At 41.9% G+C, this 27,105-nt stretch overlaps 2 protein-coding genes across 2 annotated transcripts in view; one reads left to right on the forward strand and one right to left on the reverse strand.

Moving 5' to 3' along the window:
- The window catches only part of LOC125437983 (vesicle-associated membrane protein 2-like), a 31,520-nt gene extending 19,073 nt beyond the window's left edge, over window positions 1–12,447 (reverse strand). Inside the window, exon 1 of the mRNA XM_048506097.1 lies at window positions 12,350–12,447. Coding sequence (XP_048362054.1) covers window positions 12,350–12,351 — 2 coding nt within the window. The 5' untranslated portion in view covers window positions 12,352–12,447. The remainder of the gene's footprint in view (window positions 1–12,349) is intronic.
- Window positions 12,448–20,563: 8,116 nt separating this feature from the next.
- On the forward strand, window positions 20,564–24,096 carry LG08H17orf50 (linkage group 08 C17orf50 homolog). The gene is made up of 4 exons (XM_048507105.1): window positions 20,564–20,632; window positions 20,703–20,793; window positions 20,939–21,080; window positions 23,429–24,096. The coding sequence occupies exons 2-4, from the start codon at window positions 20,784–20,786 to the stop codon at window positions 23,748–23,750; spliced, it is 474 nt and encodes a 157-aa protein (XP_048363062.1). The 5' UTR covers window positions 20,564–20,632; window positions 20,703–20,783; the 3' UTR covers window positions 23,751–24,096.
- The last annotated feature ends 3,009 nt before the right edge of the window (window positions 24,097–27,105 follow it).

Genomic DNA, 27,105 nt, shown 5'->3' on the forward strand with positions numbered 1-27,105 from the left:
TCACCCAGTGGCAGCTCCTATTCCTCTAGTACTTGCTGGTGAATTTGTCTTGTCCATTGGCATAGGAATGGAAGATGATTTCCCCCCATTTAAGACTTATAGCGTAGGAGGTTTTCATCTTCTTTCACCAAGGATGTGCTTCAGCTTACTGGCCTGAGTTATATAGATTCATCTATCCTTCTGCCACTCCTGGTATTACATCCACTAGATTTTTCTGAAAGATGAGTTGACTCAGAAGATGCAATCAGCTCACCTTGAGCCAATGCTGGTAATCCTGTGTCGGGCCCTGGGCCAGCAACAAGATGAGTCAGAATTAATAGGCTGGCAAAAAGAGCTATTATGGAAAGATGCATCCACTGATCACAGGATGCTTTTAAAAAGAACCTTTTATTGGTGGTAGAATAAACATTACATGGGGGACATCCCAGAAGTGAATCATGTTGAAGCAGCCTGTCTGCTTACTTTAATTAGCAAAGTGAACAGTTGGTTGGGTGCTACAAGGAGAGACAGATCGTGAAACTGACTGTGTCCCTGTTCTGCATTTTCTGATTTTCTGTTTGAAGAAAAAATTGAAGGTAATTTTTACAGCACCTAGATGAGAAACAGCAGCAACCTGTGAAAACAGTGAATCATCTTGTGTATCATTTGCATAAGCTACACGGCTAAAAGCAGCAGGAGAAGGTGAGAGAACATCGACTTAGTCTATGTAGTGCAAATTGCTAAGCTCAACGTGAAAAAAGCCAACTTGGCAAGAAGGGATCTTAGCAAAACTCTTAATAATCTAAGCTGTGCTATTTTAAGCAAGTGGTCATGGGTTCATCCCCCCTCCCTGGTTTTGAACAGAGAGCTTGAGTCTGCTGTTTGAGCTCTGTACTTTTCATGCTTTTCTTTCCTCCCTCGCATCACCCCACCCACAAATACCATTTTAAAATGTACGTTCTTCCCCAGTTTTCCCCATTCCCATTTTCAATCCAAGAGGCTCTCCAGGGTTTGCCCATTCTAGGAATGTGTGTTCATTTCTAAATAAATGGGAAAAAAAATGGAAAAGTCCCACTCCATTTGCTGGAGTAAAGTGAACCAATGGGCAAAGGAACAAGTCCATGAATTCTGTGAGTCCCCGTGCCCTGGAGCTTTCCCTTCCTTTCCTCCCTTTGCTTATCTGCTCCCCCTCTCTCTCTGCCCAGATTTACAGTGCAATCGTCGGAAACACTTTTCTGGCAGGAAGTTTTATGGAATAGGCTTGAGTAGGATTCTGAGTAGTTCTGCTTAGGACTGCTCTCTTACTTTACTGCTAGCTGGCAGGAAGATGACTGGACACACACACAAAACTATCCAGGTGAGATATGGGGCGGGGTATAAATTGGCTGAGAGTTAACTCTTTCCACCTATGCCATTTCCTGATCTAAATCTCCCCACAACATGCTGTTATATGTCCTGCTAGGGAAAATACATCGATACCAATATGTTTTCAACATGAAGGTAAAGCAGCAAGAAAGCAGCAAGAAGCAAAAACAGTTTGAGCTGGACAACAGGATGGAGAAAAGGTTAAACTCCCCCAGGACCATGAGCCCCAAACAATTTTACTTTAAATAAAATTAAAGAAACCGGGAAGAGTGATCATAGAATGCCCCACAGATGGTCTAGAGGGGCTCTCAAAAGGGGCTCTCAAAAAGAAATGCCATAAGCAGAGGAACAGAAGAATGATCAATAAACTACCTCTGTGAGTAAACCAATGGATTTCTTCATTACATTTTGACATCTCCTTTCAGAGCTAGGTCATGTCAATTCATGAACATCACTTTCTATATTCTAACCTTATTGATAACTCAATTAGAAAGGATCATTTTCTGTTCCAAGAAAATTCAGGAGAGGAACCTGCAGTGTGACAGTTACAATTTCTCTTGTTCTTGCATTTTTTATAATTTTCATATATGTAGAATTCAGTTCTCTGAAATGTTTGACAAAGCTAAATTCAGTAGTCATGGTTATTCTTCAGAACCACTCAAACCCAGTTTTACCTGCCTTATTTGGTCAGTGTATTATTCTTTCTTCTTCTTTTTTGGGACCCCCCCCCCCCAATAACAGAGATAGGTAAAACAGCTCTTTGTGAAAGTATTTACAATTAGAGGATCATGAGGGCTATTTCCTTGTTTGTTCTCTCTACTACCCATTGTTTCCTACATCAGTCAAGCTGGGGGAAAATGCTGAAACCAACCAGTTGTGGGAAAATAAGAGGAGGGCGGCAGTGGCAATGGCTTGGCTTCCCTTACTTGTACACTACGAATAGGAGCATGAAGTAGACAAATCAGACACAATGACAGGCAGCCTAATCCAAAGAGGGGGGCAGTAAAGTGGCAGCTGGGGATGGCACCACAGTGCCACCTTCGCAGGTAATGGGGGAGAAGGCTTTTCCCTCCCTAAAAAGTCTATTTTGGGAAGCGACTTATTCCACACTTTTGGGTGGTGTAAGTTGGCACCGCAAAAAGGATGTGTTCCCAGGTTGAAACTGTACAGGAAGTTTCTTTGCCTTGGGAACACCCGTTCCATGCTGTGCAGGCCCCAACAGCACAGGAGCAATGACGTTAAGGAAAACCTCTGATTTGGGCACTGAAAAGTCATGCGGTGCCTCTGAGTTGGTATCCATGCCACTTTGTGCCAGCATTACACTGCTTCCAATTGCAGGTCCTCCCCCCTTTGGACTGCATAGTTAGAAGCTGATAGAAACATTTACCCAGCAGTGAAAAGCTGAACTGGCCCATAACCAGAAGAATGAAATAAGTTACATCTGAGAACAGAAGAGTGGCCAGAATGTGTTTTCCTGTGCATTTTCCAAAAATCTAAAACTACCTATGCCTTTACATAATCAAGATGGAAGGAGAGCTACCTCTGTAAAATCAAGATTCCAAGGTACAAATGGCCTGATCCAGCAAGTAAGCCCCACTAATATCATGACTAAGTTATATTACAAATCAAGCCAAATAGATTGAAATAAACAGAGAGGCTCTTAAGCAGCATGAGTGTCAATTGAGGTGGGGAGAAGTACTAAGTTCAAAAGGACTTAGAAAGTGAACAATAAATATGTGGCAAAATATCTTCCACGTCCCATGTTTTTAAAAATTTATTCTCTCCAGAGTGTACTCCAACTCTCAGAATCATCACCAATACAAATTCTTCAGTGCTTAAACACTTGGATGTCAAAAGACATTTTACTGTGACACTCTACCCCTTGTGTATCCCTGCTTCTTTGTATCTGCATACACCCTTCCCCCTTAAAAACTTCACCAACACCAATACATCCTGTTATGTGAAACAAAAGTGTGATAAGACCAGTGAATATGTTTTCACCTTGGTCATCCTTGGTCAAACAGTGTGCCTTGCACAGGAAAACATTTTCACTTAATTATGCCTTCTAGCTAATTTTCTCTCTCTTAAGCATTTTAATTTACCCCTTAACCTTTTTGCCAATCCAGACCACATGGACAAAGTTAGCAGCTTTCAAGATGGATTATTTTCATGCTTGGGTAGTGCAATACCTTTATAGAAATGATCTCTTCTCTTTCCTTCATAGCTTGACTTTGAAATTGAGTGGAAAATGTGGTGTTGAGTTCAGGGAACTATAGATAAACGATGTTTGCAGAAAGAATTATGTGAAGAAACTTTATTGGTTTTTTCATAACCTTTATTGAATAATAAAATTAAAACAAAGATTTGCATCCATATAAATTAAAAATAAAACACCAGTTGCATACATTGACACTTATCATTAACATAGGTCATTTCTGCACAGCAAAATTATACCTGTGTACCACCATTTTTTTAACCTGGGTCTATTTTATCCCAGCGTGTCCATTTGCATGGCTGCCCATTTTTTGAAGAAATCCAGTGAAGACTGGGAGGAAATGCTCCAGCTTGTTTCGCCAAACTGGGACTTCTGAACTTACATTGCAAGCATATCTGAGCATGCCTGAGTGTCCTGTGTTCTGATTGGCTGTTTATTTTGAGTGGCAGCTTGAATTAATATTGGGGGGAGATCAGGTGGCTGGACGGGAAAAATAAACTGGGTCTGCTCCCGATTGGTGTTTGCATGATATCAGGCTCTAGCAGGCTCACCCCAGGATTTTTTAAAAGAACCACCAAACTGGTGGTTTTTGAATATCCTGGGATGAGGATGGGGCAAACCCACTTTAGGACTGGGAACCACGCAAACATCTCAGTTGCACAGGGATATTTTTCTTGCTCAACCCAGGATATTTTGACCATGCGGAAATGCCCATAGACTTCCAAACTTTGCCCAAGCACAAGTCTTCCTTTGTTTACCTTTAGACTCACTGGAAAACTAGATAGTAATTAGTTTCTCTTTCCTGATCTTTTGGGTTTTTCAAGGTTTTTTTTACAAAGAGTTACCTCTAAATTATTAAGCAAAGAAAAGGTTACTGGACAGGGAGATATGCAGTCTTTTCCAACCTCCTTGCTTCTTTTAAGTGAATGGTGTGTGGTTAACCTTTACCATCCATTTTTATCCCACCAGTTCTCTAAGGAGGTGGGTGGTGGTAACCAGTTTAATCTTCACAACAGCCCTATAAGGTAAGTCAGGTTCAGAAACAGAGACTGGCCCAAGGTCTTCCAGTTAACTTAATGGAAGTGTTGGAACTAGAAGCTGGGTCTACCTGGTCCAATTCCAACAGTTTAACCATTATGCCACACTTGCTCCATATTGCTATCTTGTAGCCTAGCTAAATGAAGATTCAGAAATGGAAGAATACTAAACAAACAATGGTTTACCCATTCACTGCAGGTGGCTAAACACACACACTCACTAGTTGTTGTTGCTTTTGGTAGGGGGTGGAGTGAACGACAACAAAATAATGCTCCATTGTATCTACATTTGGTCATTAAAATCTGAGACAATAGATACCTTTGGGCAACCTGTAGAAGTGAAAGACCCATAAAACCAACCCCACCACTCAGGTTCTGAACAAGATTTCATTGTTTTCTAGCAGCTGTGGTGGAAGACAATTGATGAGTACACATTGTCAGGATGACAGAAGGCCAGGAGGCCAGTAATGGAAGGTCGTATTCAATCAGTGACTCATTCTCTGGGAAGTACATCAAGCGGAGACATGGTTACATGACTACGATTGGTGATGCTGTCAAGTGAGTCAAGGGACTCGAGTGACGCACTGAGTCAGGGTCCAGGACACCCATTACAGACACCCACTCACCAAAGACATTTACAATATAATCCTTTGACGTTAACAAACCTAGCTGGTGTCTGCTTTCCCAGAGTCCCGAAAGTAGCTGATTGCTTCTGTGCCAGATTTGAAAAGGTTGCAAACATTTTTTTACTGTTATCAAGGCATTTTATGATACAGCAGGGGCCATTTTGTGCTCAGGACCCCAGTAAGGAACATCCATGAATGTAGCTATGCCATAACTGAAGTCTCCATTTTAAGCAGGCACCAGCATGGGACATAATTGCCCACAAACTTCAAATCTTCCCCCTTTATAAGCAATAATGCCCTGGTGATGGATTTCTGCAAGCACTTTTCAGGTGGTGCTGTGTTCATCAGAGATCCAGTGAAGTGTAATGGCTGATTGTCAGACTAGGCTCTGGGAGACCTGAACACGAACCCTGTAGCAGAAGATTTCTGGGTGGACTAGTCATACACTGTCAACCTTATCTAAACAGTCATACACTGTCAGCCTAAATGGAGGAAAGGAGAACCCTGTTAGCCACTTTGGCTCCCCACTGAGGCAGAAGCAATGCCGTAGGAAGGAAAAATGGTGCCCAGGGCGAAATGATGGCCGCCCCCTCCCCGTGCCCCCTGCGCCCTCCGCGCCATGCCCCAAACCCCTCACCCTAGCTTTTTAAAGCAAAAAAAGCAGCCTGCTGAGGTCCATGGGAGCTGCTGTGGGCTACGGAGGCGGCCTGAAGCATAAGCATTTTTATTGTCATTGTGCACGCACAACAAAATTTACAGGTAGGGGTGGGGAGGGGTGGGGGAGCGATTCTCCTCCCCCGCCTGCGACCAGGCATTTGTCACTCCCCCCCGCCCTGTTGTAGCTCTTCTTTAGCAAAGTGGTGGCAAAAATGCCCCCTCAATTATCCCCTAAGGTTACCAAATACCTGGCATTTTCATTTCACATTTGCTAAATGCTCAGAGCCTTTCATAAGCATCACATCAATTACTTTGGCCATGTACCTGAGAGAGATGCCCAGGGGGGCAGTGGCTTGGGGATGTGGGCGTGAAACTGGGAGATGCATTCACACAATTCCCAGTGCCACATACAGATCCGACCTTAGAGTTGGATCTGTGATACAACTGGATGTATGTGGATATATAGGGCTGCCTTTTCTGGAGTCAGGCCATCAAGCTTTCCCCTCTAGTGGTTCAAGTGTCAGACCAGGATCTGGGAGACCCAGAATCAAATCCCCACTTTGCCATGGATGCTTGCTGGGACAATTCAGGCAAGTTCTACTGTCAGCCTAACCTTCCTCATAGGGATCTTGTGTGAGGATAATATGGAGGATAATGATGTATGATAATGATGTCCCCACTGGGGAGAAGGTCAGGTTAGAAATGAAATAATATAATATAAAATACATTTGAATCCTGTGACTGATTTGGGTCTCCAAAGCTTTGCCCAGAGGACTTTCCCATCTTTGCTGCCTGAGAACCTTTCATTTGGCAATACTGGGCATTTAATCTGGGACCTCCTGTGTGCAAAGTGTCTGCTGTAACATTGAGCAATTGCACACCTCAATAATAATTTTGCCATTCAAACAATGGCATTAAAGAATCCATGCATACCACATTGATTCAGCTAGAAGTGATACACGTCTAAATTGTTTCAAAGAACTTTACTCCACATCTTATTCACAGGTCTCCTGCATAGTGAAAGCCATTGATATTACTGGCTGTTTAGATATTTTTCAGAAAACCCAGAAGTTGAGTGAGTTGCAATGTTTCAAGTGCAAAATTTTCCTGTTTGGGTTTCCCTGCCCCTTCCATAGGATCAGGTGAAAACAAAGAAGACATGGTACAAAAATAAAGCTCCATACTAATAATCTCAGTATGACCCTTATGCCTACAAGGGGTGGGGATTTTTTTTTGGCAACAACAACTTGCATTGAATAGTTCAATATGGCAGCACTAGGATGCCCACAAAGGAAGATGAATATAGCTGAAAGGCTGTGCCTTCTTAGTACACTTTATGTAACACTGCAGCAGGAAACAGTTGCATTAATCACCAAAGTACAGCTCACACAAATAAAGGTATTTGATGTCATTCTCTCCACTTACATAAATACAACTAGGCAACAGCATCAATAGCAGGAGCTGCAGAGCAAGTTCATAAATGGAGGAAGGAACAGGGACCACATTCAAACCAGGCAATGGTTGGTAAAGAAGAGAAATACACACAACACTTTGGTTCAAATGCCTAAACAAGTGGAAAAAAATTAAATTAGGCTCCTGGTTTTTTGCTCATTTCAATGAAGAAAACATGAAAAAGGGGGTTTGATTTTTATTATGGTCCAACTAATAGGTTCATGACAATAACAGGGCAGAAAACTTTGCCCAGACTTCTCAGGAGCAGGATCAAAACAGCAGGAGCAGGATCCAAAAAATGGATCAGACGATATTCCATAATGATTAATGCTTTGCTGCTTGATTGCAATAAGAGACAGGGCCAAGTTGCATGAAATGTGGAAGACTGGCAGTGCAATTTAAAACAAGTGTCATGCCCTCAGGAGCCCATTTAACAAAATTGGCTTAGAAGCAGTGGTGGGATCCAAAAAATTTAGTAACAGGTTCCCATGGTGGTGGGATTCAAACTGTGATGTAGCGCCAATGGGGCTGGGCGGGGCACAACAGGGGTGTGGCTGGGCATTCCAGGGGCGGGGCATTCTTGGGCGGGGCTGTGGCAAGGACGCAGCTGCTGCGCCGGTCCTTGGGCGGGAAATGAATGCACTCAGGCGCAGGCTGCCACGTACACCGGTGCACCTCCTGCTAGACTGCTTCAAGTTCTGCGCGCTACTGCTGAGAGGACGGGCGTAACTAAGGCAAAAATCACATGGCAAAATCACCAATTAGTAACCCCCTCTCGGCACACACAAATAATTAGTAACCTACTCTCGGGAACCTGTGAGAACCTGCTGGATCCCACCTATGCTTAGAAGGGTATAACTTTTGTTTAGGATGGCACTATTTTCTCTTTCTAAATACATGGAAGCTATTACAGGGGACTCTTATTAATAGTTTTCTCCAATGCAATTTTCCCATTCTAAATTGCCTCCTCTCTGAAGTTTTGGTTTGTTCCACTTGAGAAAAAAATATGGACTACTAATATGAGTCAGTGCTTACAACACCAGAATAGGGCAAGGAAATCTGATTTCTAGTTTCTGCCCTGCCATAAGAAGTTCACTGGGTATCTTTGTGCCAGTCACTACCATGGCTCAGCCTTACCCACTTCACAGGGTTGTTGTGAGGGTACAATGGAGGAGGCAAGAGCCCTTATGTTCACTAAACATAACTGCTTGGAGGAAGCAAGGGATAAGATGTAGGCAAAAAGTGCTGTAGGTCTGTCATAAAATGAAAGTAGAAATTTTAGAAGATCTGATAATGAATTTTCTTCATTTTATGAACTTTGGGCCATAAGCTTGATTCACTTTTGCTGGATTGTAAATAATGACTATGGCCAACATGCTGAGTTTCCAATGCTATGTAATGACAAGGAACTATCATGGAATGTACATGAGCATAGGCCCCTTCTGCGCATGTAAAATAATGTACTTTCAATCCATTTTCAATGCACTTTGCAGCTATGTGGAATAGCAAAATCCAGTTGCAAACAATTGTGAAAGTGGATTAAAAGTGCATTATTCTGCATGTGTGGAAGGGGCCACAGATTCATTAAAGCTAAATTGATAGCATTTCAGTATTTCCCGCATCTCTCTCTCTCTCTCTCTCTCTCTCTCTCTCTCACACACACACACACACAAATACTTTTTAGCTGCATAATTTTTTTAAAAAAAACCTAGATTGCATAAAAACATGTGTAAGATCTGTTTGCTTGGTAAAATTTATGGGACTGAGAAGGCTCAGAGCAGCTGTGGCATAATGGTTAAGAGCAGGTGTCCTCAGTTCTTCTGAGCTCTCTCAGCCCCACCTACCTCACAGGGTGTTTGTTGTGAGGGGGGGAAGAGAAAAAAGATTGTCAGCTGCCACCGCCGCCGCCGCCGCATCAGCCGCATCAGCCGCCGCCGCCGCCGCCGCCTCCTCCTCCTCCTCCTCCTCCTCCTCCTCTTCCTCCTCCTCCTCCTCCTCCTCTTCTTCTTCTTCTTCTTCTTCTTCTTCTTCTTCTTCTTCTTCTTCTTCTTCTTCTTCTTCTTCTTCTTCTTCTTCTTCTTCTTCTTCTTCTTCTTCTTCTTCTTCTTCTTGTGTTCCAAATTCATATGTTGTCAGTTATTTGTCAGTTACCTGTTGTTGTCAGTTACCTGTACTGTACCTGTACTCTCAGAGATGTGATCAGTTACCTGTACTGTACCTGTACTCTCAGAGATGTGACTCATGGGTGCTAGCTTTCCTGGGCTAAGGGCTGGACTCCCTTCTACCACAGGGACCAGAATCCTCTAATTTATAGAATAACCAAACAATGTAAACCAAAGGGATGAGGAGAACTACCACTATCTGGTGGAATGGTATAGTTTCTGGAACTTTCTTACCTGGGGTTAGTTGCTACCCATATCAGAACAGGAAGGAGCTTATACTTTGGTTACTCACCACCAAAGAAGGTTAGGGTTTTTCCCCCTTGGTTTTGCATTAGAGGCATTATACAGGGACCAAAACCATATCTATAACATTCATATAGTGCTGGGGTAAGAGCTGTCACTTGCCACAGGCAGAATGTTGGAGGGCTTGTGCTTGTTCAAGTTAGGGGCAGACTGTTTTTAAGTGTGCTTTAGTGAAAAGGCTGGCCTGGCAGATGTTTACAGTGCAATTTGAAACAGTTACCCCCTTTCTGAATCCACTGTAGTCACTGGTCTTAGAAAGGTACAATGCTGCTTAGGATTGCACTGTCAGTGAATGTCTGGATGATTTTTTTGTGAATTAAAAAAATGACACAATAGAGCCATATTTCCTTTTCACATAATGGTGTTGTTGACCTAGAAGATAACTATTTATAACTAAATAAGGACTGCACCAGAATACAACTGACCCATAACTTAACCAATAGTGAAGAGTGTCACTGATTGTCTTCATAGTGGTGTACTCTGTGTTTCATGTTGCATGGTAGACATGTCCCAGAGCAATCGAAGAACTCTCTTAGTTTGCACTGCACATATGAGTTTGATCTATATTTTCAATATGTCAGTTTTGTCCTTTGAGTTGACTGAAAGGGGCTTCAGTATTTACAAGGAGTTTACTTTTTGTTATCAATATTGATGCTAACACTATTAATCACCACTGGAATTTAAACATATGTACAGGATCCTAATAGTATAATCAACATCACTGAAAATAATCTTAGCAACTGCCATCAAAGTGCTGGGCTCTGGAATGGGGGCTGCTACCATTCAAATTCATGTCAGGAAAAAATAAAGGGTGTTGAGTTCACTGAGTACTATCAGTAAAAGCAGCTCCATTATGGACGACACTGTTGTCATCCCCACATCACGTAACTGATGAAAATCTAGCTCCAGATCTCAAAAGCTGCAGTAATTTGGATCACTTGGCAACACTGTGATAAGCTATATTCTGTATCATTCCCATCCTTTAGACAAACATGTTAAAGACTGAAGACAGCAGCACAGAACAAGGTCTACAGAATTTAGAAGTTGGGGAGATGAAGGGCTTGCTCCCATAAGACAACACACAGCTTATATTGCATGTTTCTTGTTACTTATAGTGCCATCAGTGTATATGTTGCTTTGAGGAAGACAGGTTTCTGCCCTTAGGAACTCATAATCTACACGTTTCCATAAGGAAGGGAGGATGAACACAAGTGGGGATGAACAGGGGAAGAATACATATTTCTTCCAGTTACAGATGCTTAGGCTTGATGCCAGTGGGAAATTGGAGTAGTGCCAAAGGCTTTGTGGAAAAGGTGATATTTTGCAGAGAATCTGGAAGACAGTGAGACAGGTGGTGTCACACAGCTGTTCTGAGAGCCAGTTTCAGAAAAAAAGGAAGTAAAGGACAAAAAGAAGGTGTGTTTGAGGGAGCAGGTGACTTGTGAATAGCTGAGGGTGGTGGAACTGGAGGAATAAAGGTCACAGGCAGATCTTCATTGGGATATGTGAAGAGATTGTTTTGCTCTGCAACTTAATAGCAAAAGAAGAACTCTTCAGTTCAGAACAATTGTCACTTCAGGCCAGTTCATTCAAGGTTCATATGATCTAGTATTCTTTATCCACAGAGTTCTCTGCAAAATCGACCACAGGAAGCCTTTCATCAGGGATGGCAGAGATCAAACCGAGGAAATGATGGATGGAAAAGAATGTGCAGTACCACTAAAACGTGGCTGTCACTAGTGAGAGAAGAATTCTGTGAGAACCAAGTTAGATGGACAGAAGCACCGGACCCACTGATTGTACCACCATATAACAGCCAGTTTAATCCCTTAACAGGTATGTGAGCAGTTTCCATATATCAGACAATAGCTTATTTATCTTGTCAACGTCTAAAATGAAATCACTACTGAATTTCTCTTTGTGAATGTCCAACCCTTTCCCCACAAACATACATTCTGAAATGAAATATTAAAAGGTCACTTACCACATGCAGGCAGTTTCATGTGTTTATAGGCACAGTCTCAAATCAATGACTAGTCACTTCAGTGGAATTTCAGCTACATTTTTTAGAAACAAAACTGTTTAGCTATTCTTTACTCACATCTCCATCTCGCACATCTTAAAAGCCTCAAACAGAGGTGTTGCTGTTCCTTCTCTACTGTTTGGGAGTAAATGCAAGCAAAGCACAAACATATGCTCAAACAACAACTTTTCCATTGTTCCTAACCAGCTTCCAACTTTCTTGGCACTATGTGTGTTATCCTAAAAGAAAATTTTGCAAAGACTAATATTTCCCTGTATTGAGAATAGAAGATACCCAAAGAAGCACATGATAGGCTACAATTGTTCCTGAAAGAGACTGTCCTGCCCACCCCACACCCTCATAGTCATCCTGTTAGTTGTAGAGTAAGCAACACACCCATGCGATACAGAGTATTCAGAGTTTTTCAGCACCACACCTCCGGACAGCGCCATGAAACTGCTCTTACCAAACTACCTGCCTCGAAGTCGCTGATTCTGAGATAGCTTTTTAAAAAATTAAGTGACACTTACATTGTTCCTTGCCTGATTTGGCTTTTTCTCTCACTCACAGGCTCTAGCAAAGATGGCTTTCTAGCTCAGCTCCCGATGCAAACAGCCTCTTAGTATTGTAGGCACTGTTGCTGAGGAGGAGACATCAGCTACTGAGCATGCCTACACCTCATCTCTCCCCCCCCTCCCCCAGGAGACAAGGCACCGCTTTCCACCTTCTACTTTAGAGGGAGCTGGGACTGAATTCTGTACCCTCCTACCTCTTCTCAAGAAAGAGAAAAAAGACATCTCTCTCACAAGAGCTACGTGTTAACATTTCCATTCCTAAAGCATTTTGCTGCATAAGTCACAGTGCAAAGATGCAGTTTAATTATGAATCCACGGCAGGACTTTTTAACCTGGAAAGTTCTTCACTAGCATTTTCTCTTGGTTTTTAGTGGCTCAGGTTAAGTTTCTACAGGCTGCATATTATTGGCTTTCATCTGCTGGTCAGGGATATATATATATTGTTATGGGGGAGAAGCATTCAATTATTGTATGTGACTTGGAACTGGGGGAAGAACTCTTAGTGTAGGCTTAGTGTAGACCAATGTAGTGTAGAACTCTTAGTGTAGACCAATGGAAAAATTGGTTCTGAATTATATCTCTTCTGGGAAACTGGTGGTGGAAAGGGCCATCAAGTTGCAGTCCATTTGCAGCCACCCTGTAAGGTTTTCAAGGCAAGAGACATTCACAGGTAATAATTTGCAATTGTCTGCCTCTGTCTAGTGTCCTGTTGTGGTCTCCCATCCAAATTCCAATTGCTTAGCTTCTGAGATATGACAAGATGGGGTTAGCTTGGGCTATCCAAATCTGGGTAAAAAACTGCATGTTTGAATTATTACTTATGCCTTTTTAAAAGAAATCTACTAATAGCAAAAAAAAAAAACCCTTGTCATGTTCCCTGACAAACTAGCTTTCTGTATGTAGGAAAGAGGATTTTTGTTGTTGTTGAGGTATGGGGGAACATTCAAAGTAGCAGTAATTGGTACTATGTAGAGAAGACTTTACTCAGTGACTGTTTTGTAAGTAAAGACAAAAAGAATAGGGTTGCCAGCTTCCAGGTAAGGGCTGGAGCCCTCCTTGTTAGTGGAGTGTTCTCTACTTTTACTTGCAGCAGATTTCTAAGATCTTGGTATGAAAAGATCTCTACAGTCAGAGAACTGTGAGTGGGAAAGTTCAGGGACTGATCCTGGAGGATTGTGGCAAGCAAGGAGGCACTTTGCCACTAAGCTACTTTGCCACTAAGCTATCAAGTCCAACCCCTTGCTGTGCAGGAAGACACAATACAGATGGCCATCCAGCCTCTGTTTAAAAACCTCCAAAGAAGGAGACTCCACCATGCTCCCAGACAGTATTCCACTGTCAAACAGTCCTTAAAATCAGAAAGTTCTTCCTAAAGTTTAGGTGGAATCTGTTTTCCTGTACCTTGAATCCATTACTCCTTGCCCTAATCTCGGGAACAGCAGAAAACAAATTTGCTCCCTTTTCAACATGACATTCCTTCAAATAGTTAAACATGGCTATACGTCATCCCTTAACTTTCTCATCTCCAGACTAAACATACCCAGCTCTAAGCCTAAGCCACTCCTCAAAGGTAATGGATTCCAGACCTTTTACCTTTTTGGTTTCTCTCCTCTGGACCAATTCCAGCTTGTCAATATCCTTTCTGAATTGCGGTGGCCAGAACTGGACACAGTATTCCAGATGAGGTCTGATTAATGCAGAATAGAATGGCATATTATACCCCTAAATCTAGACATATACTCCTATTGTTGCAACCCAGAATTGCATTGGCTTTCTTGGCAGCCGCATCACACTGCTGACTTATGTTCAGTTTGTGGACTACAAAAGCTCCTAGATCTCTTTCACATGTACTGTTGTCAAGCCAGGTGTCACTCATCTTATATCTGTGTATTTCATTTTTTTCTGCCTAAGTGTAGTATCTTACATTTATCTCTGTTGAAATTTATTTTGTTAGTTTTGGTCCAGCTCTCTAATCTGACCAGGTCATTTTGAATTCTGATCCTGTCCTCTGGGGTATTAGCTATCCCTCCTAATTTTGTGTCATTTGCAAATTTGATTGGCATGCCCTCTATTCCATCATCCAAGTCACTGATAACAATATTGAATAGCACTGGGGCCAGGACAGAACCCTGTGGCACCCCACCAGTCACTTTTCTCCAGGATGAAGATGAGTCATTGATGATTCTTTGGGATTGGTCAGTCAACCAATTACAAATCCATCTAACCGTAGCATTGTTTAGCCCACATTTTACTAGCTTGCTTGCATGAATGTCATGGGGGACCTTGCCAAAGGTTTCATTGAAGTCAAGGCATGCTACATCCATGGCATTCCCTTCATCTACCAAACATCACTCTGTCAAAAAAAAGAAAGTGATTAGTTTTCCATGATTTATTTTTGAGAAACACATTGACTTTTAGTGATCATGGTATTCCCTTCCCAGTGCTTATAGACTGACTATTTAATGATTTGCTGTAAAATCTTTCCAGGTTTTGATGTCAGGCTGACTGGGCAGTAATTGTTTGGGTCCTCTCCCCCCCCTTTTGAAGGTGGGGGCAACATTAGCCCTCCCTCCAGTCCACCAGGACTTCTCCTGTTCTCCAGGGGTTCTCAAAGATTATAGCAAGTGGTTCTGAGATTATTTCTGATAGTTCTGTGAATACCCTGGGATGTAGTTCTGTGGTTCATCAGCCCCTGGAGATCTGAATTCATTTAAACAAGCCAAGTATTCCAGCGCTACCTCTTTCTTCATTCTGTGCTGAATTTACCCTACTGTATCTTCTGTCCCATTCCCCCTGATTGAGCATTATTTTCCTTTTGGGAGAAGACTGCGGCAAAGAGGGTGTTGAGAGTTTTACCTTTTCTCTGTCCCCTGCTGGCATTTTGCCATTTTCTCCATGCAGTGACCCTACCATATCCTTTTTCTTCCTTTTGCTATGGACATAATAAAAAAATCTTTTTAAAAAAATTATTTTTAACCTCTCTGGCAAACTTCAGTTTATTCTGAACTTTAGCTTTTCTGACCTGGCTCCCAATACATCCTGGTGTTGTTTTTTTTTGCTTGAATTTCTTTTTGGTGATTTCCCCCTTTCTCCATTTCTTGTACATGTCCCTTTTAAACCTTAGCTCAGTTTAGACATCCATCCAGGTTTCCTTAGACATCTGCTATTTTCCTCCTCATTGGAACTGTTTGAAATTGTGCCTTCAAGATCTCACTTTTAAGAAACTCCCATCCATCATATACTCCCTTCTCTTTTAGTATTCTTAACCATGGGATCACACCTAGTAGTTTCCTAAGTTTTCCTGAAATCAGCGTTCTTAAAGTTTAGAATGCAAGTCTGACCCCACAAGACCTGTTAGGTTCCTGATAGTACTAGCATAATAGTTTGAAGAGTGGCACACCCATAATTACCAGGACATGGGGTCACCACCCCCACAGAAATATGCCATCTACCCTACCTGGATTCCTATTTTTTTCTTTTTTTTATCAAGTTTTTAGCATTTTCATTGTCAAAATATAATGGAAAATGTGCAAACTCTTTGTATCCAGGTTGTCTAGGAAGAAAGGAGGTAGAGGAAATTGCTATACATCTGAAACAGTCAGTTTTACAATTTTTTCTCTCTAAACTCTGCTTTTTTTCTCTTTTGTTCTCTATTTACAAAAAATAATAATTCATCACACTTCTCTCTACAGGAAGAAAAGGTATTTGGGAGAATTTAAATAAATCTGAGCTAATAGCCCACCTCTTTAAAGCAACATACTTGTGACTGCACACAAATACAACTTGACACCTACATAATGGCGTGTAGAAGTACTATTATTAGTGGGTCTCACCTTATGACATCACTGGATTCCAACCCATACACTTTCTGAATAGAGACCTGAAGACTTGAGTGTACAGAATCCAGTTCGATGTACAAGGATTTAAAAGCTGTGGACAGTGAGTGCTATTTTCAGAACATGACTGTTTCAAGTATCACAGCACATAAACCCTCACTGTCTAGTGAGAATGTATATATTAATCCTCCTTCAAATTACAGTTTCCTAGTAACCTAAGCTATGAAAATGGAGATTCTTAAAACATTTCATTCCTTTAAACACACTGAAATGATTTAGCGAGACATATTGACTTCAAGCTCTTCACTCAGAATCCAATGATTTAGCTCTCTGAGAGACTTAACAGATTGACTGATGGATTTAACCGACAGACCTATGAAATGATTCAGTCCCAGTTAATTAAGAGGAACTTCCTCCCTGGTCAATGTGCATATAAGTGCAGCCTTGGAAAAAATGTGATTATAAACATTTCTGCAATTAATTATAAGTTTGAGTGGCCACACCAACTACTGGATGTAGCTAATACTTTGCCATTTGACCCAGCCCTTGCCATTTGACTCAGGCCAGTATATAGTCATTCCCCAATTATTCTTTTCCTTGGCACTTCCTTCCTTCATTGTCTGCTGTAGGCCACTTCCTTTAGCCTCCCCTTCCTCTTGGTTCATCTCCCCAACATTCTTCACCTTAAGTCCAAAAATCTCTTCAGAGCTCCACCATACCACAACCTGCCCTCTCTGCAGAGTTGCCAACCTCCAAATGGTCTAAAGAAAAAAATGGGAGAAGTGCAACCAAAAGTGTATTTGCTAAATTAGTAAGGTTGTGTGAGATTGGCACATTACAAAAATCAATTATTATTAATCAAAACAAGTTTTATTCTTTTAATGAAATTGGCAAAGTGAGCAGCAGACTTTACACTTCTGTCAGAGTAAATATAAACCTAAACATGGTAGTGGCTGGAGACCTCCTAGGATTACAACTGATCTCCAAATGACAGAGATCAATTCACCTGGAGAAAGTGGCTACTTTGGAAGGTAGACTCTATGATATTATGTCCCATTGATGTTCCTTCCCTCCCCAAACTCCACCAAAATCTCCAGATATTTCCCAACCCAGAGTTGGTAGCCACACTTCTATGTGCTTTTCCTCAAGTTTTTCTCAAGGAGCAGCAGTGGCGTAGTGGCTAAGAGCAGGGGCACTCTGATCTGGAGGAACCGGGTTTGATTCCCAGCTCTGCCGCTCAAGTTGTGGAGGCTTATCTGGGGAATTCAGATTAGCTTGCGCACTCCCACACATGCCAGCTGGATGACCTTGGGCTAGTCACAGCTTTCCGGAGCTCTCTCAGCCCCACTCACCTCACAGGGTGTTTGCTGTGAGGGGGGAAGGGCAAGGAGATTGTAAGCCCCTTTGAGTCTCCTACAGGAGAGAAAGGGGGGATATAAATCCAAACTCCTCTTCTTCTTCTTCCTTGCTTTTTCTTCACATTGCTCTTTTCCCAGCTCCCTGCCTTCTCTGTACTCAGTAAACAGCCTGCTATTGGGTTCCTTATCCCTAAGCTTCCCGACCTACTGGGATCAGTGTTCAGTTATCCCAGCTATGATATTTTCATCCTAGCTGGTGGCTTTCCACTCCTTGCAGAAGCTGAACTGTAAACATTCCTGGGTTGAGCCTTTCCCTTGAGAGTCTTTGCACAAATATATAATAGAAATATAGAGGCAGTGATTTCAGAAGGTGTAATTCTTTTCACCTTAACTGAGAAGCTGCGTCTGTCCCCAAATCCCTCTTTTATACTAGTTTCAAAGGTGATTCTGTTATTGTGTGGAGTGAATCTAATCAATTATACTCAGTTGGATAATGAAGCAGTATTTGCATGAATTGAGCAATTTGCACCTTTTTACACTAAAGGAATATACTCTTTGAACTTTTCAACTAGTTGTAGACTATAAAACAGCACCCCTTGAATCGGCTGCCTAGGGCAGAATGTCTAGCACAGGGGTAGGGAACCTGCGGCTCTCCAGATGTTCAGGAACTACAATTCCCATCAGCCCCTACCAGCATGGCCAATTGGCCATGCTGGTAAGCTTGGACCCTAGTGGAAAAAGCGTCCACTGGATCTAACAGGTTATGCTCTATGTATTAAACCCAAATGTTGTTATCCCACCTTAAATATCTGGAGGACCATGATAAAATTGCATGTAAAATGCTGCATGTAAAATGCTGACTTTATAAAAACTAACAAGCATGAACTTTAGAGAATGATGACCACCAGATCCCTTCATTCCATCTTGCCTAGATCCAGCCTGTATAGAGACAGTCAGAAGTAAATCCTGGCTTGGAGCATTCTCAGATTCTGGTATTTAAGGTCTATTACAAAATATGTCGCGGATTTTTGAATACTGCACTCCAGAGCAAAAGAATAAAGAACTACTCATTTACCCTAGCAGCCTAAACTGGCATTGATAATGGTTAGAGCATTGGATTAAGACCTTGGAGACTTAGGACCAGATCCCCACTTTGACATGGAGTTTGAGGGTGACCTTGTGTTAGTCACATTCTCTCAACCAATTCTGGTTCACAGGATTTGTGTATGCGTAGAATGGAAGGGGAAAAATAATGCAAGATAAAAATGTACTGAACAAATTAATTCGGTGCATGTTTATTCAAAAGAAAGTTCTACGGAGTTTTTTAAGAATTTCCAAAAGGAACTACATGCCAGACTCAACTTTTGCATCAGAAGGTTGTTGGGTTTTTTTGCTGTCTGCTCCATAAAGATATCTGGCTACACGTGACTGTAGCAGCACCAGGATTACAAATTTTTAAAAGTCTGACTCCAGTAGTACCTTTATGACCAACAAAGCTTTATTCTTGGTATAAGCATTTGTGTGCATCTATGCACACTTCTTCAGGTACCTCTGTGCAGGCACATAAAAGCTTTTACCAAGAATAAAACTTAGTTGGTCTTAAAAATGCCACTGGACTCAAACTTTTTTTTCTGCTGCTTCAGATCAACATAGTTACCCACCTGAGAATAACAGATGATAGCCTGAATTATTAATACTTCTATACAGATATACCACTAGAGCCTATGTATGCTTACTCTGAGTAAGTCCACTGAAATCAATAGGACTTACTCCCAGGTAATGTGCATATGTTTTAGCCTTTAAAAAACAACTGTTACCTTACTCTGTCACATTACTCTGCCAGGAGTTCATTCGTGTCAGAGAAGAGCGCTGATCAAAGCCACTCTCTCTCAAATGGGAAGAAGCAAAAGCAAAATTTCCATAGGCAGATTATGACATTAAAACTAAGTTGCTCTTTGTTTGCACTGAGGACCTTATGCACTGGCGTTTCTGCTCCCACAGAGTGACTTCTTCCTCTTTCAGAGGAAATGCTAAAAAGGGGGCAGGGCTTAGTTGCTTCCTATATAATCTGGGCACTTTAGCCATTGTAACTAGAAGGTGATCATGGAAAGCTTCAGTTTTCAGTGTGGCTTCTCTGTTTGTAACATGGTGCTGCCTTCCTCGGTTTGTGGGAAAAGATGTTACTCTCAGTTTGGGGTAAATATTACTCAGAGGGGGAACAGATAGCTCACTCCAAAACTCTACTCCTAGGCTTAAATAAGAAGAAATTCACTGTGAGCTTTTAGCCTTGCCTACAGCTGGTTTTCAAAGCTTTGCTCACAACCTGAGTGAGATCCTGATGGGAGTTAGTTTCAGGTAGCAAGGGTCAAGGTTAATTAAGTTTCCATTCTTCTGAGGCTTGTAAAATGAGGACACAGTTTTGGGGGGTACAGGGGAGATGACTGGGGAAGGTAATGGTAAACCACCTTGTAAACATGGTCTTCCCAGGAAACATTATGATGTGACATCACTCCATGGGTCAGTAATGACCCAGTGCTTCACAGGGGGTTTACCTTTACCTTTAATAGTAGTATTTTGTAATTATGTTTCAAAGTTTCAAAAAAAGAAAATTATGTTTTCTTTTTAATTACTTTCTTGGGGGAAATAATTATTGGGAAATGTTTCCAAATTTGAGAGATAGTCGGGATGAGCCAAAGGTACTTATCAGTGACAGAGAGCAAGTGTCAACAGCGAGGCAAGTCATCAGTCCAATGTAAATGTAATTACTAAAAATCAAATGGAGACCAGAGAGACTAATGCAATTAGTGCAGCCAAAGGGATCTTTCCTGGAGACGCTGTGCCACAATGCGGAAATGAGGATTAATCAGTTGATGTGCCATGAAATTATTTATAAGCAAGACCCTGGGCTGTGTTTTCCTTTCTGCCTTTGTGCTTGATCTATTAGAAGACAGACTTTGTTGCTTCCCTTCTGCAAACAAGGAAGGCTCCCATCCTTGGGTTTGAAGAGAGCTTGCTGTTGCTTTGGAGCTCTGAAATAGGTGCAGGTAATTCGTGGGTGCTGCTTACTTTATTGCTTAGTGAAGAAACTGCAGTACAGACATCTCTTTCTTTCAGGATCCTTCTGAGCAGGAGATTTCTTCACCTGACAAAAAGCAGCCGTGGATTGAGCTTCAGAAAAAACTTGGCTTTTCAGAGATGCCTGCAGGTTAGTATATTAGGAGCAAGCTGCACCGAACCAGAGACTTACTTTTGAGGAGGGGAAGGGGGAGGGGAAAGGGGAGGGGGAGGGGGAGGGGGAGGGGAAGCATACATATTAGAGTTTTTTTTAGTCTGTCCTTTCTTTCTGTCAGGTCAGAGCTTCAGGAAAACCAAGAGGGAAATTAAAGAGGAATATACAGGAGATGCAAAGCATTGTAGGAAAAAGAATGGCCATCTCTTGAAGAAGAAGCTGTCTATGCTGACGTTATTCTCTGGGCATTCAAGAGATGTAATGTAAGAGTTTTCCTTACTAAATTGTTACCCCTCAGAAGGAAGGAGTCACTCACATTGATTTGGATCAAAATGAGAGGCCAGAAATGGCTAAGGGGTATAAAGTAACATAGGCTAAAACTTTAGGATGTTTTACAATATGGGGGTGAAAAGTGGAGCTGCCAACTTTTTATCTGGCCTATTCCTTTAGTAGCCGTGACGCTTACAGTCCATAGCAGATGATGCCTCTTATTTTTGCACTTGAAACATCCTTTACCTGTTGATTTCTATATATTAAAGTACTGTTTGAGACACAAGAACAGGACAGATTTGTCTTTAATCAGTTGCCAACTGTCATAAAACGTTTATGTATGTTCAAAGGCTTAAGAAAAAAGGTGAAACAGAAAAAAACAGCATAGGCAATGTTTCATTAGGTGTATTTTAAAGAAAATCCGATGACCTGCATTTAACAGCCTTAAGACTTTTGAGCAGGCTGTCAGTTTGGAATTGGATTGAACTGTCCAAAATGTACAGCAATAGTCATGCTTATCTGTCAAAAATTGAGAAGAGAGCTGAGATGACAAATCGACATTATGCTGAGTGTTTTTAACTGTATATAGAAGAAAATCTGCTCAAACTTAAACAATGCTGAGACATAGACTTCACTTCTCCCCCTCTGATTTCCATTCTCACAAAAGCTTGCAAGTCCAAGATACTAGTCCACTATGCATTACCAAAATAAACATATTCCTTCTTTATGCCCCTTGAAAATGACCCTTGCCATTTGCAGATGACCCTTGCCATCTGCAGATCCGTTTATTTTTGTCAGTGATCTTTAGCAGTTTGCAAGGTATTTTAAGTTTCTTGAACAAATAATCGTAGTATCCTTGTAGTTGTTTTCCCCAATTTGGGCTCGGCACAACTTGGTTAACAAATGAATTAACTGTAATGTAAAGCTTAGTGTCCTCTGAGCTATCCAATGTCAATAATATTGAACCTGGGGAAGTATTATGGAATATGATGGTTTCCTCCTCTTCACCTTTTTTTGGTAAAAAGTTTGAATATGCAGGAGATTCCTCCACCCCCAAATTCTTGCATAAGCTGTTTACTCAAGCTGCTGTCCTCTGCTTTCAGTCCCCCTTTGTTCTTGAAGGTGGCTTGATTTTCAGGAGCCAACTTCTTGCTGTGATCCTGCCAAAGGTGCACTGTAGAGAGACGGGAAAAGGTGGAGAGACCTGTTGCATGAATTATGTTCAAGGTTCATAAGATACAGCCCATTATGTGTGAAGTGAGAATGTTAACTAATTTCTTACCCTTTGGGTGTGTTAACCTGTCTCTCTGTTGCTTACTATCTGTAAAGAAATTCTGATTTTACTGATTGTTTTAATGAGTAATGTCATCAGGAATTATTGTGAGCTGGAACTGTTTTACCACTGGTTCTGGTGGGTTTTCCGGGCTGTGTGGCTGTGGTCTGGTGGATCTTGTTCCTAACATTTCGCCTGCATCTGTGGCTGGCATCTTCAGAGGTGTATCACAGAGAAAAGTCTGTTTCACACTGTGTCTAAGTGAGAAGGGAAAGTTTAGTGTGGTATATTGTCTATGTCCCAGACCACGGCCATACAGCCCAGAAAACCCACCAGAACCAGTTGAATCCGGCCATGAAAGCCTTCAACAATACATTGTTTTACCACTGTTAACTGCCTCGGACCAAATTTTTGGAGAGGTGGGGTTGAAGTATTAAGGATGGATTCTTCCCCCCTCCTACCACTCCACCAAGGAAAGCTTATTTATTAATTAAAGTATTTCTACCCCACCCTCCTTTTAGTTCAAATTGGAAGCTTTCTTCTTGTCTAAGGAGTCTTCCTCCAAATTGAGTGGATTTTCTTGGTGGAAGAGCCACTTGAGTTGAAGGAGGGCTACTTGGAGGATGGCTGGATCCATCCCATTCTAACTAAACACATGAAACAACTGTCTCTGAAACATTAATAATCATTTGCATGTGTAAGTCCTTACTGGCTGTGTCCATTGTCCCAGTGAGGTCCATTTGAACTTACCTCTGAGTCCATCGGCTCAATACTACACTTCATGTTTTTGCAGCCTGTTATCCTTTAGCTGAAGATGTTAGAATCAGTGATGTCACCTGATATTTGCAATTCAAACGGTTGTTGCCAGTGGTGGGATTCAAATAATTTAACAACCGGTTCTGGTGGTGGGATTCAAATAATTTAACAACTGGTTGTTTACAAGCACCATTTTAACAACTGTTTCTGCCGAAGTGGTGTGAACCTGCTGAATCCCACCACTGGTTGTAGCTGACTGTGGAGGTTTGCCACAGACTGTTCTGGTCACCATTTTTGTCTCTGGCCCTTTAGCCCCCGGGAAAGGAATTTGCTCTTTGATGAGAAAAAAAGAGGTTTGCAAAGAAAAAATTCCAAGAAGATTAAAGCACCGCGGGACAACGCATGTTCGTTGGAGAAGTTTCCTTCAGGGAAAATGTGCCCCAAATGTGAAATCCTCATTTGCAAAGTGTGTAACATGCTGCACACTGACAGCAGCTTCATTGCACACAGCTTGCTGGACCACTATGATAAAGGGAGGCACTCCTTCTGCTGTTCTGATTCTGGATCTCCCCAGGACCACCATGATTGTAAGCACAGTCCTGGGCTGGTTATGAGTTCTTTTCAGATCATGTAGTTTCCCGGCATTTGAAATGCACGTGCCCATGACTCTGCAGAGACAAAGCCAGAGTGGGCGATTTGTGGACTGTATGTACCCCAGCTCCTTAATGTGTCAGCTAAGTGCCTCTCGTTCATGTGCTCGGGAAGCTTTTTAACCTGTCAAATCTGTGTTTAGGGTTAATATGTGGACTTGCCAACAAGGTGCAGGGAGGCAGATTCCCTGTGCTGCACTCAGTGGAACTAATCTCAGCTGATAAACCAGGTCACATAACACAGATTTGGCAAGTCAAGCTAGTTTTGTAATATATATTTATTTATTTGTGGCGTATGGGTTGTTTTGTCCAGAAATTTCTGTTGCAGCTTCTCTGGGATATTAAAGTTTTTTTAATTAAAATTTTATTGATTGTTTAAAAATTGCATGATAGTTTTATGGAGTCTGATGGGTGGAAAAGGGAGGAGTGGCATCACCTTTATCTGAATAGCATATTGTTTGTGTCGTGGTAGGTCCAAACAATCAGGAGTCATGGGGTGGCCACCTAAAAGCTTTTTGTTTGGTACTTATTTTTTTAAAAATCCTGCTTATTCTGTAAGGAGCTCAGAGTGGCATGGTTCTCCTTTCTTCCAGTATGTCTTCCCCAAAGCCCTGTGAGATAGATCTGGATGTGAGTGATGGATCTAAGGGCTCGCAAATGGGAAACAGATCCTGGGACACTCCAGGCATAGTTGGCTGCCTGACCCATTGTCTCATGCTGGCTTCACACACTATGTAGACAGGGTCAGTTTTAGCTAATATGTAACAGAGGCAGCTGCGTTGGCCCAGTGCTTGGAAGTGGACATAGTCGCACCCCCAATATAGGGGGAAAGAGCAGACTCCTGCCACTGTAACTCTTACTTGTCCTGCCTGTGGCTTGGGCAGTTGCTTGTGCCACTCTATCTGGGGCAGAAGCTGCTGTGATGGCATCTACCTGAGAAGATGTAGGAGAAGCCAGTGATGCAGCCATATCCAGCATTCCTGAGAGCCACACAGGTATGTTAATGCAGTCTTTTGCAGGTTTGGGACTTCCATCATATAGAAGAAGTCAGGGAAAGAGACATGTGCCAAGACTAGTTCAACAATTGGAATCATGTCAAGAATTAAGTATAAATATATGCAAGATGCAAAGGAAAGAGGTGGCCCCAGCAAGAAGTCATTATTTGGATATTTTCTTTCTTTCTTTTTCTTTTTTGTATTTCATGATTATGTTATTTATTTATCTATCATATTTTTATCCCGCCCTTTCCCAAAGTATTGTATTGGCGTGGAGAGGTATGAAAGTGTTTACGTTTATTGTATTTCCTTTTGTGTTTCTAAATGTTGAGAATACACACACACACACACACAATCAATTGGAGTCACATCAGAAGGGGCCCTTGGTGTGGTTGTGCTGTTGTGTTCCCAGAGGAATGACACTTAAACTCTTTGCAAGAATGCCAGATTATTTAGGTCTACAAGTGAGGGAGATCGCCTGCTGGTTAATATGAGTAGTTGAACAGGCCCTGAAGAACAAACAGCAGAAATTTAGGTCTTCACAAGAATCCTAATTGAAAATATCCACAGTTTGAAAGAGAGGGTATGCAAATCATGGATGCCTAAGGAGGCTACAAAAATTGCTAATTAAATACCTGGTATGCAGTATTACCATGCTTGTTCCATAGCTCACTGAGAGCATGTCATCATGCACATTAGAGAAACCACTTTGTTAAGGTGAGTAACTGGACACTTCTTGAAGTGCTTATCCTGACCTACTTGTTAATAGCTCTGCTAACTGAAGCTTGTCTTTAGCCACATCCTGTAGATCTGCTAGCTGGACCATCTCCAGGGCAACATTTAATGCACTTAAATCTCTTCCTGGATAATGAACTAGTTTCAGGGCAATGAACATGCGGTATTTTTCCACCATCCTCCTCTAGTCAGTCATGCTGTTGTCTCTTTTCATGCCCCAAGATCTTTTGACCTTGCAAAGTCAGAGGCTTGGATGAACCCAGTTTTTGAAATGAAGTCAGTCTCGATTGATTTAAAGCATCATGAGTACTCTGGGGTACATTAATCAGGGTTCTGTTATGTGGCCCTCCAAAAACTGCTCACAATGTTGCAGTGAGTAATAACCTGTATTTGTAGGCCAATAACCCTGTCTTTCAAACTCCTTCACAAAGTAAACCTCCCTGAAAATGTAATCAGGTACCTTCCTCAAGCCACTGTCATGTTCCTGGAGTCATGCCTGCCACACAGGCTACTAATTCAGGCACTGGCATTAGAATGCATCTCCTCCCCTCCACTGCATCTAGGTATCCCTCCTGGATACTTATAACCAGCGGTGGGATTCAGCAGGTTCGCAACACTTCGGCAGAACCGGTTATTAAAATGGTGCTTGTAAACAACCAGTTGTTAAATAAACCGGAACTGGTTGTTAAATTATTTGAATCCCACCACTGCTTATAACTGAAGTTTTAAATTATTCAAAGGCAGCTTGGATTCTTACCATTACTACCAATGGGTCATGGATTGTAAATCTGTCTGTTTCAGCCAAAAGCCCTGCTATTTGCAGCTGGTAGTGGCGGAAAATGCCATCAGTAATGCTGTTTACATGCCTGCGCTGACACAGGAGACAGACTTGGATAGTATCACCCCCATCAGACATATTGTGAGTCCCATGCTGGGAACTCAGTTCCCAAGTAGTTGCAGGCAAATTTGGATTGAGACTACAGCAAGTGGAGAGAATATGCTATACTGGCTAAATTAACAAACTTTGTAGATGACCAAAACATGAATTTGATGAGAGATGGGAACTTTATTTCTTATTTGAAGCTGAATTGATTATGTCCTGTCCCCTCCCCCACACCCCGAGTGCCCTTTCAAGTGCTGAACTGACTGTACCCCTTATGGAAGTTCCGATGCTTGAAAAGGCTGAAGGGAACAAGCATGCCTCATCTTGTCTCCAGGCAGCTCTGAATGGGGTCTGGCCTGGAGGTATTTTTAAATCTCTTTCAAATGGAAGCAGTATCCACAGTCTCTCCCCCATAATTTTATTGGCACAAAAGTTTATCATGATCAGGATTTCAAACTTGCTTCTAACTGGTGTGTTGATCAAATGAACTGCTTTGTCCATGCAAGCAGCTTCAAGGGAAGGTGCTGTGTTTATGTCTTACAATCAACTTCCATGTATTTCAGCCAAGTGTGTATTGAGTTCTTGAGAAAGTATACAAACACAGCTCTTTAAACTATGCCTGAATGGGCTCCTGTAGCTTCTCAAGGTTTAGTGTTTTGGTGGGGTAAGGGCTCTCTCAGTCTAGCATATAAACTAGAACGTTCATCTGATAAGTTTGCATTTTGC

Source organism: Sphaerodactylus townsendi, linkage group LG08 (assembly GCF_021028975.2).
Source record: "Sphaerodactylus townsendi isolate TG3544 linkage group LG08, MPM_Stown_v2.3, whole genome shotgun sequence".
Taxonomy (NCBI): Eukaryota; Metazoa; Chordata; class Lepidosauria; order Squamata; family Sphaerodactylidae; genus Sphaerodactylus; species Sphaerodactylus townsendi.